Here is a 13,970-nt window from a genome sequence, read left to right as displayed (position 1 = left end):
GTTCTTTTATTGTAATATAATATTTTAATAACACATTCCCCTCAGCAAAAGCAACCCATCCTAGCCCTGCTGACAACTGTTCTCCCCAATACAAACCCGACAGAAGAAGAAAGCTTAATGTGTGTGCACGGAGCTAGAGTGTTTTTTTCTGTCTTTAGATTTATTTATTCAGCGACTCAGAGTTATGGATTGTTAAATGGAGAAGTGATCATATTTTTAAAACCTGGAGACGGCTCGGGTTCAGCTCCGCCATCTTGAGATCTCCAAGCTGGATGTTGCATTCTGCCTTCGCGTGGCAGCAAACACCGTTGCAGTAAACTCTGGCGTAAACACCACCATTACTTTTTTTGAACCACAGACATGTTAATTAACAAGGGCAAAGGTGGACATACCACCAGTAATGCTCCTGTAAGCGCAGTCCCACTTCATCAATTCTGGTCCAGATTTCTATCACTACAGCCAGGAAGGTGTCAGGCAAAATGCATAGGTGCGACGGCCCTCTGGAGAAACTGGTACTGCAACTCCTAGCTGTTCCTCACAACGAGCCTCTTTCTTTCCTAGCAAAATTAGTTACTTGGCTTTTGATGTGCAGTCACGTAGCAGTAAGTCCTGGGCGCAGTCCAGCATGTTTGGTGATGGGTCTCATTCGTGACGAGCCGGGTTATCTTGGCGTATTATTTGGAGTCACAGTACATAACGTGACGCAGTTGAGACATACCACTAACATTTACCAAACTCTACAAGTCTATCACAAGGAAGTGATCAGGAATAGCTAAACAACTCTTACAGATATAGGGGATTGGTTGCTAGTATATAAATAAGAGACCTTATTTGATCGCATGGGTCAGACCAAAAGGGTTAAGCCCAGGGGCTGCTGTGCAGAGGAGACACTTGCCTAAGGGAAGAGTCAGTGAAACTGTCCAGGAAACTCCATATTCGTAAGACCAGGTACTAAAAATATATGCCCCCTTCTTCCAAGGATGTTCAGGGTGGTGGGCGATTTCTTTCACGTCCATGTCCTTCTAAGACTGTGTTTTGTAAATTCTCGTTTATAAGAAAACAATTTTAAAATGGCAAAGGCTGTCTGGGAGTTTTACCTATTACTGCACCCAAGCAGAACTGCTACCTCAAACTCCCTCCTCCTTTGTGGTCCTTGATGTTAGGATTTTTAGAAAATACTAGAAATTGCACAGAACACATGCAATGAACAGTATGTAATAAATCGAAACCATGGGTTTACTGGTAATTTACTCCAGCTTTTCCTATTGAGTTACCTTTCATGAGTTGCACATCATTCTCACTACTTTCTGGTCCCTGCTTGCTCCATTAACAAAAATACAAGTATTTCAGAATACAAATGGTTACAAAATACCACACGGCCTGACAAATGTCTATCCTTTTGCGACTCTCCTGTGAAAAGGAAGTCCCTTCCTTCACAGAGAACGCCTGGAAAAGCTCTGGCTGCAGTCTCAGAAGCTGGTGGCGTACTCGTGTCTTGTGCTAGCACTGGTGTCTGTGTAGCCACCAGCGTCTTTTGTTACTGTGAAAGCCCTTTCTGCAGCTCGGTGTGGCAAGAGCAGCTTGTAGGCTGCTGCCCTGTACTTCTTCGAAATGAGGTTATAAAGGATAGGGTTGATGGATGCGCTCAGGTAGAAAAGCTGCAGAGCGAATATATTAAAGTACTGGGAGAACAGCATCATCCTGGTGTCCTGGGTGTTTATAAATATGATCCTGCCAATGTGGAAAGGCAACCAGCAAATTACAAAGGCCAGAACCACCACAGCTATAAGACAAAATAACACATGAGATGATAGTTAAGAAGGGAGTTAACTTTTCAACCATCCAGTAGACCAAATTTTACGTGACCAATTTTGCAGGTTCTTCTAACTGGTACAAACGATACATAGAAATAACGGCATGAAATTGTTGGAAAATCATGAAAATGGGAATAGCATCAAGATTGGATTAAAATGCAACTGGTAAAATCTTCAGCTAAACTCTGAGATGAGTTTGTTGAGAAAAATGTAAACAACTAACAGTGGTGTAACATCCACATAATAACATCAGGCACAACAAAGATTGCCCTCGGCAACACCTGTACTGCCGTGTGTGTGATATGAAAATGAAAGCCAGAGTAAGAAGAGGTGGTTTTGTGTAAGCACACAGCAGCTCCATTCCCCACAAAGCCGACTCTTTAATATGCCTACATTACTGAAAAAGCGTAGCGTAAGGGCTGAACCTCAGTCGCCCAAGCTCTCACTGAATTCGCACTACTGTAATGAGACGGTTGCTAATGTAAAGACTTACAGTGTAGTTGGGCTATTGATTTTTTTTTTTTTTTCCACTGAAGCTCCTATACGAATCCCCAGACAATTACTGCTGGAGACAGATATTTGACGAGATGGATCTATCTGGAGACAGATATTTGACTAGATGGATCTCTAGCCTGAGTCACTCCAGCTGTTCTCGTGGTCTTGTGTCGCATTTTAGCACAACACAAATAAATACACTCTTGCAATGGCAACGTAGCAGGAGCAGATGAGGAACAATTAAACAAGCATATTACTGTATCCATATTTTTAATTATTTTTGTTTACAAATGCACATAAGTAAAACAAATAATAATTTATGGAGCATCCTTCTTGTTTCTAAGAGCTTAAAAAAAGGCATATAGCCAAAGCAAGTTTATGCCTGAAACACTTTGCAGGCGTAGTGCTACTGGCTGTTTGAGATAAAGGGGAATTCGTCAGGTTCAGTGGGTTCTGAGGAGATCAGGGACACGGGTGTTTCTGTTAGAAACCTTGTGCCTCCTCCAACATAAATACCTTCCTCAAATAAGTTAGCAAAACGTACTCTCTTGGGCTTAATACTTTCTTCCCTTTGTGCTATGCTGCTTCCATCCAGCTGATTACACCCTTGGTAAAAGAAGTCTCCCATGTAGCATGTAAAACCTTTGCTAAAGGTAGAAAAAAACCAACCAGGGCATTTTGGTTTATGCTCATTAATCAATAGTTGGATTTCTTTTTTCTTTCCTTTTTTTTCCCCCCCTTCAGATCAGTCACTATCTACGAACTTTAAAGCCTCAAGGGAAGACTGCGCTCTCTTAACTTTCCAGAGCCTGACGCTAGGTTAATGAATGTATGACTAAGAAAATGAACTAAAAATTAATGGCATCCTACATCAGCAGGAAATGCTTTGCTATTATCTGATTTGTCTGCAAATGGCTCGTAAGGGTTAAGCTGCTGTTTTTCAGCCTGCTTGGGCAAACAGTGGATTTACTCCTAGGAGAGCTACAAAAGACTGCTAAGAAAATCAAACTTCTTTTTCAGAAGCAGAAATTTACTACCCAGAGGTGTTGCTACCCACTGGAAGAGACTACTGATGTTACCACAGTTTTTCTGAAGTTGCAGACTACCTTGTACTTAGCTCTGCCTGGTAAAATTGAGCAAAAGGGTATTTCTATAGAAGGCAGTCATGCTGCTGGACGTGCAATGCTACACCAGGTGAAGCCTCAGGTGTGAGGGAGCGAAATCCCCTCGGTGGCGGTCCCCGGGAGCACTGGAGGGCTCAGCAGCGTGGCTGGGATGGTCCCCTGGCTATCCCTACCCTGTGTGGGAGCCCCAGTCCTAGCCCCAGCCATGGCCCTGCAGCCCCGTTCCTAGCCCCAGCCTGAGGGGGGATGGAGGAGGGACTCACCCAAGATCTTGACGGTCTGGCGGTGCCCCTTCTCCCGGAGGACTGCGTTGGGACCCCGCAGGTGGGCGTTGCTCCGCCACAGCTCCCGGCCGATGAAGCCGTAGAGGACGTTGAGGCAGATGACAGGCAGGACAAAGTAGGACGTGGTGACCCAGAACATGGTGGCCAGGAGGCCGGACTCCACAGCCTGTGGGGTGGGTTTGCACTCGCGGCTGAAGTCAGTGTGGTTGTCGGGCTGCTCCACATCGACCAGGAAGAAGAAGGGGCTGGCAGAGAGTAAGGCAAAAGCCCAGAGGACGCCGATGACGGCCTTCACTCGGCGCTTGGTGACGACCACCTTGGCCTTGAGGGGGAAGCAGATGGCAAGGTAGCGCTCCACCGTGAGGGCAGTGATGTGGAGGATGGTGCAGTATGTGCAGCCCTCGCTGAGGTAGTGGGAGAGGCGGCACAGCAGCTGCCCAAAAATCCAGGGCCGGGAGCGCCAGAGGCGGTAGAGGTCGAAGGGCAGCCCCAGGAGGATGAGCAGGTCCGAGACAGCCATGCTGCCCAGGTAGAGGTTGGTGGTGGTCTTCATGTCTCGGTAGCCACGGATGACCAGCACCGTCAGGACGTTTCCCACCACGCCGACCACGAAGAGCCCCAGACAGACGGCCGTAACGGGCACGAGCGCCCGCACCGGCAGCGCCAAACACAGCCTCTCGTCGCACGGCGGCCACGGCCAGGGCTCTCCCTCGCTGCCGTTCCCGCCGCCGCCCCACATGCCGCCGGGGGACGCCGCCGCCGCCTCAGCCCCACTCGGCCGCCGCCGCTACCAGGCGGGACGCGCCCTGCCGGGGGGCAGCGCCGCTCCTCCGGCCTCGTCCCCGCCCCGCGGCGGGGGGCGCCAGCGGTGGGTGGTGGGGGGGGGGGGGGGGGGGGGGCTGCCCGCCGCCCGCCGCCCCTCAGGTAACGCGCGCCTCCGCCCCGCCCCCGCCTGAGGGAAGCGGCCGCCGCTCGGGAGCCGCCCTGAGGGGAGCGGGGCACCCGCCGTGCCCCCACCGAACGGCACCGCCACCGGCCTCGGGAGGGGGAAAGCGCCTCGGCGGCGGCGGAATACAAACGGGACGGACCAAGGAAGGGGGAGGGAGGGGGGGGGAAAAGAACGATACTTTTATTTTCCACAGTTGGTTTTTTTTTAAAGATACTTTGCTACATAGTTTATGTATTTTCTATCAGACTATACAGGTTCATCTTCATGGAGCCCGACGTTGTACAATTGTAAAGTGATATGTTTGGTAGTGTATCTATAGCGTTTTAAAAAGTTTAGAGTTTTTCTTTTTTTCCTTTTTTATTTATTTTTGGAATGTACAGTATATGAGGTAAAATTAAGATTACATTAAAAACTGTCTTCAATGCAGTAATACGCACTGAGGCTCAAATGGCAAATACACTATTAAATGACTATCAAAAATAGGAGCTCATTTGAATTTTACTATGAAAAACATAAGTCACTGCAGATTAACTGTAGTAACAAATCTCACCGTTTTAGACATTCAACCGTAAGAAATCTCTGGGCTGTTACACGCAACCTCATTTGCACTGCCAAACATGGCACTTTTAAGAAGGTTCTAGAAAACATCAGTTATCGCGGTATCCTGCGGGAAGGTATCAGCCTATACGTACAAATGACAAATTCGAAATAAAATGTAAACATACAGTACATTTTAAAGACAGATCGTTCTCGCCACATGGAGGCCAAGTTCTTTGCCATTTCTTTTTTTTTTTTTTTTAAAAACGAAACTCAGCAACATTATTCTACAGCACATATCATTGGACGTATAAACAATTACAATACATGCCCGTTCTAATATAAGAGAAATTCTTCAGAGATCTTCAAAGCACAAGACAGAGGTTCCTTTTTTATTATTATTAAGACCGACAGAAGTGTTTAATACCATTAAAAATGCTAAACTGAACACAACTAGAAGTCATTAATGATCCACTATCTCATAACTCAAATAAATTAAAAATAGCTAATTACAAAGTGTATAACAAATAACGTAAGTGTGATGAGACAAGGAATTTTTTTTTTTTTTTTTTTTAAGATAGTTTCACTACAAGCTTTGTGTCACTGGCAATCATTGACATCTAGCAAGATGTTCAATGGGATACTTGATAAAATTCAGTCTGGTCATTCAAGAACTCACAAATGCAAGCTCACAAAACATTGATGAGTTATGCAATTGCAAAGTGCTCTAATGCAACATTAACTACATGCAATCAACAATTTGGTACAGTATCCAAAGAGACATTACATTAAACATTAGGATCTCAAGAAAAAAGCAGCTTTAAGTTTTCTGGTGCAAATTACTACACTTCGTCTTCTGATTTGGTGCCCCAAAGAAAGAAAGACAGAAAGAAAACGGAAAAAAAGGCAGTGCTTGATTCTGGTGGATATGGCAAGTGAATGCTGGGTAAACAGCAAAAATTCAGTAATGAATTTTATCTCAAAAATCTTAACTAGCCAAAATCAGAGGGCACAGACATCTGTATAAACTGCATCCAATCAAAGGTCAACTTCGGAAATGTGTTTTTCAATTTAAATAATAAGTCTAAGAAGTTCTCTCACACTCTCCCTTCTATATTCATAAGAAGTAAAAGAGGCATTTTTGTAAGTAAACATCAAAGCCTGGGGGTAAGATAAACCACTTGTGCCATCCCATTGTAGTCTTTCGAAAACATCTACTTGCAGTGAAGAACTCCACATTTATCAGAGAAGAAGCTTCCTTCATGCACACTCTTCCATCCAGTTTATTATTTGCTGCCTGAGAAAAGCCCCTTCTGTTTTTCAGCATAAATCCTGCTTCCCAAATAATTAAGACAAATGAGGAGGTAGAAATACAGCGCTAAATTGCTTTCACAGCATCAGATTAATATTGTATACAGCACAAGTTTGTTAGTGTAAGTTTTAAATGCGATCTACACATTCTTCCCTGTTATGGTAGCAACCCTTAAAAGTGTGGGCCAGGAAACCATTTTTGCACTTGCGTTTACTGGTCAAACCCTTTTCGTTAAACACTGCTTGCCTGCCCCGTATAGAGTCTGTACTGCAAGAAGGCATATTAAAGAAAAGATTGTATTTCTGTGGCTTGCGTTCTAATAACATGTGTCAGCCTAGACCTACCAGTAAGCATTTTAAAGTGACTGAAAAGGTTTGCATCAGTCCCAATGCCGGTGCTAAATGCCTGGTTTTGTAAAAGCAAGAGAACAGAATTACTTTTAGATTATGAGAAAGTAAAATGTAATGGGCAGCGTTCTAAAATAAATCTCTCTTTCTTCACTTTATTACGAAGTACTGAATGATAACAGCGATCAGAATGGAAAAGATAGCAAAAAGTGCAAGGATGACAGCAGCGCACACTTGGTCGCTCTGTGACCATTGTGTCCTTGTGGTTTGCACAGCGTCCTTGTTGGTGCTCGCCGGTGGTTCAGTCCTCTGAGAGATGAATAGCACTGGTGCACTGTAGGGGCCTACCAGGTCCTGATGACCTACTGTCTCTTGGCACTGTCGAATGGCACACGCACGGAAACGGTATTCACAGTTCAGCTGGAGGCCTGTGTATCGGAATGACCAGTCCGGACCCTTATAAACCTGGGAATAAATGAAAAAAAACCCAAACATCAAGTAAAAACGCCCAACGTACACATATATATCTTGGTACGGTTTTGTTTATGGTGAAGGTTAACTGTAAAAAGTATGATTCCTCACTAATGTTTTCACCCATGAAAAAAAAAAAAAAAAGGACAAAAAGCTCACAAATGGAATTTAAATACCAGATAAAGTCTCCAGTCCTTTTGGTGAAACACAGGAAAGGAACTACAAGTGCTTTTACGGCATGATGAGTACACACCAAATAAACTCTGTCAGAAGCCCCAGTGTTAAGGTGTTTTTTGTGACCACTTACAATACCACAGGATGTAATATACAGTATTGCATCACAGGATTTTAGGTCATTAATTCTGTATCAAGCTACTTCACTAAGTCTAACTCAATTCAACATACTTTGTTGTAGTTAAGATATTGTGTGTTTATGATATTATAATTTATCCCAGGATAAACTGTATCAGGAAAGCCACAAGGAGTCATCTCTCTGATTCTTAATTTCATCAGATCCCAAGACACAGATGACTTTTATTAGGATGCTCTCCATGGGCCTCTCAGTTGGCTGGTTAACACAAGGAGACTCTCAAGTCCAGTTCACAGCTCTTTGGCATGGAGTGCCTAATTCAGTGAAATCTAAATGCTGGCTTCTCAAATTAATTAATTTGCAGCTACATAAAGGTCCTGTAAAAGCCAATGAAATCCCATGTGGGTGCAATTTTCTGTTTATAGGCGTATCAATAGGTACCGAGCTATTATGTGGGTAACACAGGACAATTTGATTTCTTTCTTTAAATCCGTTCACTACCCCCCTCCATTATCTGGATTTGCTTTATTTAATTGGTAGCAGGATACAGAAACATCCCGTCGTGCAGAAGTTTTCCCTACAGTTATAATACTGTTAGATGGTACTTCACAACTTGCAAACTACACCCATTCCATGAGAGAAGCACGCAATCTCTTCCGAATTTGAAGAGCTGTCGCTGTGCCTGCAGCTACTCATGGACTCACAAAGTCCTCTGACAACCAGGCAGCTGAGCTTTACTGGAATCTACAACCTGGAGACTTTGTTCTCTCAAGAAATTGTTCCCACACCAAGACAGGGCAGGTCATTGAAGTGCAGCTTCCTCAAAATTCTGATAATTTGTATCATGAGTTTGGTAGCGAGCAAACAGGCCACAGACACACATCCCACTCTAGCTGCAGCTACACCAGCTGGCAGAGGTTGCTGTCCTCAGCTGCTCGTCCCCAGTGCCTTGCCAGAAGTTGCCTTCCCCCGAGAAGTGTTAGCTGGGGTATTTATATGGCTGCTTCCTAACCCCTTTAAGAGCTCGACTGATGTACATAGCTCAAATGGCAGATGACTAACTTATTTTGTCTGAAGCATGCAGGAAGCAACGACACGAGCAATTTGGCTGATAGATCAGGGAGGAGAGTGAAGTTTTGGCGGGGAAATGGTAGTAAACAGCTTGGAGTGGACTCCCAGGCAGTTTAATTTTTGTCTGTGTCAAAGAAAATAGTCACCATCATGTCTAAGTATCTTAAAGGCTGTTTCCACCGTGCTTACTTCTTGACTGTTCCAATTTTAATTTTTGCAAACTAATCTTCTCATTTTCTTTTAATTTACTGTGCTAAACTGTTCTGGAGAGGCAAACGGAATCATGCACCTCAGTCTGCTTTGTTATTTCCAGGCTCAAAGCGTAACCTTTATTTTCTTGTCCAGCTCATTTGGCAATGCACATTGCTAATCAAAGTGTGATTTGAATCCGTGTCTACAATCAACACTGACCACGCCTCACTTACACACTAATGTTCCATTTACAATTTTAAAGTTACAATAAAGAATATTCACATGGCAAGATAACAAACACCTTGGATTATGGTTCATCTTCTACTGAAAAATTTTACAAACAAACATAGCGCTACACTAAAAGTTATGAATTACAAAAATACTAAGGCCTATAATCTACCAAAGCACAGACAAAACTTATTTAATATTGAACTATAATAAAATTATAATATACCAGAATTAATTGTGTTTCCTTTCTGGAAGGAAACCTGCTTGCTTAATAGTGTGAAACAGAGTCTCCAAGCCTAATTTCATGTCAATTATCAGGCAGTTTATAGGGAAGCAAAATTAGCACTGCACATCCTCTTTTAAATGCAGAGTAATTTGTAGCTTGGTGTTTCAAACTGCATCTTTGGATAATCAAACCTGAAATTGAAACACACTCTCAACTGCTCAACTCTTGTAGTTACAGCACGCCCTACTACTGATATGGTTCTGTGACAAAAAAATCACTGAATGATATTAAAAAAAGTTTCCCTACACTTGAATGTCTGCATTGCATAAGTAGAAGGTCCTTCCTATCTGCAGTTCTCTGTACAGAAGTATGACTTTGGCAACATCAAAGCTTTTATAATATTGTTTACTGCCTTTAAACAGCTTTTGGTGCAAAGAGAACCCTTTGTTCTTTTTCTCGTAAGTCTCAATTCTGTAACATTGGGTGGATGTTTTCTTTTTGTCAGTTCTTCCCATTGATTTCCTCACCACTTAAGGTGTCAAGTTTTATTTAGCAAACATCAGTGTAACCCAAAGAGGCTGCAACTCACTGTAGTGTTTATATCACTTAAATCTCTTTTCTCTATGACAATGGTTTTAAGAGATATTACCTCATATTATTTAGTAACAAAAAGTGAGCACGGTGACTATAAACATACTAGAACACAATAATCTTTGATCTAAACTAGTCATCACAAATAGTAATTGAAGAAAAATACAATAACTTAAACACACCATACCTGTTTGAATTCCGAGTCTTTTCCCACCATGACCTGAAGACAGTAGATAACTGGATCACCCTTCATGGACTGCAGAACCTCCCATGTGATGTCACAAGTGTGATCGTTTACTCTCTCTATCCTTGGTGCTGAAGGGAGAAAACAAAAGCGACAGCTAGCACTGCTTTCCCATCACTTAACACTATATTCTAACAACTTGTAAAATTCTGTATTCTAGCTGCTACTGTTGCCTCAGAGAAACAAAAGATTCAGATTCAAATGTGTTCTTCTGACAATGTTTTCTGGAAAAACAGAAATTGTCTCTTGACAATTTAGGTATCATCCAAGAGAAAGCAAGTAAAATTTGGTGACTGCAAGTGTGTATCATATGCAAAAAGAAAATAGTTGCTACGCTTAAAATTATTCTAAACATGCTAGGAAGAATTTTCACCTCAAATTACTATAACAACCTGGTCACTCTCTCCTGGTTGGTAAGGATTCTAAGTACAAGCCTTCTATTGTCAAAGAATGCATAAATCCCAAGTCTCTCATTTTTGAAGTGAATATTTTAGGCTTTAGGCAATTATATGACAGGAGCATTCTCTTACTATGTCTATGTACACTTGGAAAAGGGCTGAGCATTCTAGATACCCCAAATACAACACAATACCAAAACCAACTTGCCATCCCCCTAAATGAAAAAAGAAGCACCTTTACCTTTCAAGGCAGCTGGAACAGATTTGGGAGTAGTGAAAACATATTCTTGAGAAAGGGGACCTTCACCAGCTTCATTACACGCCTGAATACAAAATTTGTATGATGTTGACTCACTGAGTCTTTGTACTTTGTATGTATGACATGGTCCTCTGTATAAGGATACAAACCTGAAAAAGAGTAGCGTATTTTAAACACAGAAAACGACTTCCGAAATAGCTACAGTATTGGCTTGAAAGCTATTCCCGTAATTTCCCAGAATCTAATGAGAAGCCCAGAAATATTTATTTCAGAGTTAAACAGTGTTCTGGCATTACTATAAAAAAATAAGCTCATTTTACGGGGCCAAGTTTTTATTTCTCATGTCTTTCAAATAAAAATCTCCTTTATACTAAGAGTACTACAGAGTGTCTCTTGGCAAAAATGATCCTAAGCATTTTCAGAAACCATTCTGCACTTGAAACAATGAGAAAGGATAGCAGTTCTCTCTCTCAATCAGCTGTATACACTGCTTTTTTTTTTTTTTTTTTTTGCCATCTACTCCCTCAGTATCTTTAGCTTTTCATAATTAGGTAACAAGATTTTAGCTTTTTGCTCCTCTGCAACTCTCCCTTACTACGTCTAAGGGTCATGGATCCAACTGCTCTGGTACATCGTTATCAGAGATGAGTAACTGATGAAGCTCACTCAGATCTGCACAGGAGGCCAGAGTCACGCTTGTAGCGCACACCAACTCCCATTCTGAGAGCTTTGTAGGCTGGCCACTCTCCTTCATGTTTTAATTCTTACATAGACTGATCTTGGCAGCTCTCATTTGATTTTCAATTTTGGTATCCCCAGGACACAGCACAAGTTTATATCTTTCTGCAGGGGTTATCACCTTCTTCAACTTTTTCTTTTCTTTTAAATTTAAAGCAGATGGTACCTGCACATGACCTAGTCTTTGGTAATGAATGGCAATGAATTTTTTTCCAGTTAAGAGTCTAATTCTTTTCCTCCTTACAGAAGAGCAATTTCACCTAGCAGATCTATTTTGTCTCACTGTCAAGCTAAATCTACTCAGAGATTCAGACATAGTACATAGTGTAGCAGTACTGTTCATTTTACCATTTAGGCAAGGGTACTTGCTGTACCATCTCAGCTTACATTCTGATTTAACACGAGAGATCCCTTAAAATAATAATTTGTACTATATGAGTTTATTTTCCACTAATTTTTTTTTTAATGATTACATAGAAAGACAACAGAGAGTAAAGAATTCAACCTGTCCAATATCAAGTATATAAAATCCACAAGACTGATTAGACATGGTACTTGGACAAAATACTTAACCAAATGTGAGAGAAAGTGTGCTGGTATGAAACACTTCATTAACTCTTCAATTTAAAAATTTTCAATAAAAAAACTATGAAGTTTCTAATCTTGTACTTCCCAGCACGGAACACTAGAGCCCTTCTTGCCTTGCCAGATGAGATGACCTCCTACGTCTGTTGTAAATTCAGCAAAGCACACGGAATTTTGACCTTTGCTGCCATCAGACCACAGCGATACAGGGCAGATTAAAGCGATGCCAAAACCAACCTTCCGTTCTTATCCTCCATCTGAAGGTGGTACTGAATGGAGTCAGTTAGTGCTTTTGCAGTTCCCTCTCCCCACTTCAGCTTGAGAGTCTGAGAACTGTATGCAGCACATTCCAGGCGAGGTGGATCCGGAGGGAGAGGTTTTGTTTTCAGTTTTATGGTGTGGCTGAAAGGACCCGCTCCGAGACTGTTTAGGGCTTGAATTCGTACTCTAGTATTTGAAAAAAAGAGAGGATAAATTAACTTGAAATCAGATTCTAAAAAATAACTGGTCATTTCCACCATTCACATTCAAGAGAGAATAATAGTACCAAACAGACAGTACTTTCTACAAGGAAAGACTTTTATCAGTATTACACTTTGATAAACTGTCATGAATATGCAGGAGTGTCACTTTCCTTGCTGCATTTTAAGGAGCTGGATTGATTCAAAATAAAAGTATGTTAGCATATTTGCAACATTCACATTAGTGAAAAGATGCCAAAGCTCTATCAGCTACTTCAAAAATGGTCCATCTTCCTGACCCTGCAGGCCTTGTACCAGATTTTTTGACAGCCACATTGGAGAGATGAGGGAAGGTAAAAAAAACCCACCCCGAAAAGAGGTGAATCTGTATCTTTGACTATTATATCGGGTGAGTTCGGGAAAGTTTTATGGGCTTTTTGGAATAGATCTGATTCATGTGAAAATAAAGTGATGGTGACCAGGCACCTCTCTTGATGTTTTCACTGGTAACAACACATCTCTGGGTGCCTGCAAACACAAGCCATCTTGGGTATTCTTGGAACGGGAGAGGGGGAAACTAGAAGTTGTCAAAGGACACATAGCTGAGGGGGTTGCAGATTGAAATTCAGGGATAATTTTTTTGTTTTTCCTTCGGCTGCTCCATGAAAAACAATGCTGGCATTAGGTTTACAAGTAAGAATTAAAGTAAGTAGCCAAGAAATTTATTTCTAAAAAGGAAAAAGCAGAAACTAGAGAAATGTGAGGCTCTTTTCATATCTCACAGGTAGCCATAGAGAGCAAAGTGTGTCTAATCTCATTTTGCAGACTAACATTTTCTTGTCTAAAATAGTATCTAGGTAACTGGAAAAAAGTAATCATAATAATTAAATTCTGAAACAATCAACCACACAGTTTCAAAATACTGAAACACAAATGTGTGTGCAGGCTTATGAATAAATATTTCTCCTTTACTACAGTAATATTTAACACTAATTTATTACAGCACAGAAATAAGGTTAACATATGCGATTTTTTATTTGCACAAAGAGTTGACAGTGTATTCTATAAGCATATTTTTGTGGGTAGAAGTATAGAAGTATCTCTGCAATAAAAGCTGCTCTCTTTTCAGTTTGTTGACACAGAGAGAAACGGCTCTTCAAATTGCCAGCATTATTCTTAAATACTTATAAGGCACATAGAAAGAAACATTGTAGTCTTACACATAGCATTAAAAAAGTAAAACCAAATCTTTAAGGATTCAGAAAACTGCATAGACAGATGATGTCCTGACTATACTGAAATCGGTGCGGGCTTAAATTCTGACTTCAGTGGGA

At 41.6% G+C, this 13,970-nt stretch overlaps 2 protein-coding genes across 12 annotated transcripts in view; both read right to left on the bottom strand.

Annotated features, from left to right (window-relative positions):
• MLNR (motilin receptor) lies at positions 1–4,517 on the bottom strand. The gene is made up of 2 exons (XM_010308205.2): positions 3,697–4,517; positions 1–1,783 (listed from the first exon to the last, which is right to left on the bottom strand). The coding sequence occupies exons 1-2, from the start codon at positions 4,454–4,456 to the stop codon at positions 1,470–1,472; spliced, it is 1,074 nt and encodes a 357-aa protein (XP_010306507.2). The 5' UTR covers positions 4,457–4,517; the 3' UTR covers positions 1–1,469.
• A 327-nt stretch (positions 4,518–4,844) lies between these two features.
• The window catches only part of FNDC3A (fibronectin type III domain containing 3A), a 126,131-nt gene continuing 117,005 nt past the window's right edge, over positions 4,845–13,970 (bottom strand). For all 11 annotated transcript variants that reach the window (XM_075741850.1, XM_075741857.1, XM_075741848.1 and 8 more), the window contains 4 exons: positions 12,413–12,622; positions 10,835–11,001; positions 10,139–10,266; positions 4,845–7,327 (listed from right to left, as the gene is read on the bottom strand). In XM_075741850.1, coding sequence (XP_075597965.1) covers positions 7,013–7,327; positions 10,139–10,266; positions 10,835–11,001; positions 12,413–12,622 — 820 coding nt within the window. In that variant the 3' untranslated portion in view covers positions 4,845–7,012. The remainder of the gene's footprint in view (positions 7,328–10,138; positions 10,267–10,834; positions 11,002–12,412; positions 12,623–13,970) is intronic.

The sequence above is a fragment of the Balearica regulorum genome, chromosome 1 (genome assembly GCF_011004875.1).
Source record: "Balearica regulorum gibbericeps isolate bBalReg1 chromosome 1, bBalReg1.pri, whole genome shotgun sequence".
In the NCBI taxonomy this organism is placed as follows: domain Eukaryota; kingdom Metazoa; phylum Chordata; class Aves; order Gruiformes; family Gruidae; genus Balearica; species Balearica regulorum.
Note: the sequence above shows the minus strand (reverse complement) of the source record. Positions and strands in the feature narration are given on the sequence as shown.

Coding starts and splice junctions, on each gene's coding strand:
- MLNR (XM_010308205.2), bottom strand. CDS start 4,456: ATGTGGGGCGGCGGCGGGAACGGCAGCGAGGGAGAGCCCTGGCCGTGG. Junction 1,784..3,696: donor CCAGACCGTCAAGATCTTGG/GTGAGTCCCTCC, acceptor TTTGTCTTATAG/CTGTGGTGGTTCTGGCCTTT.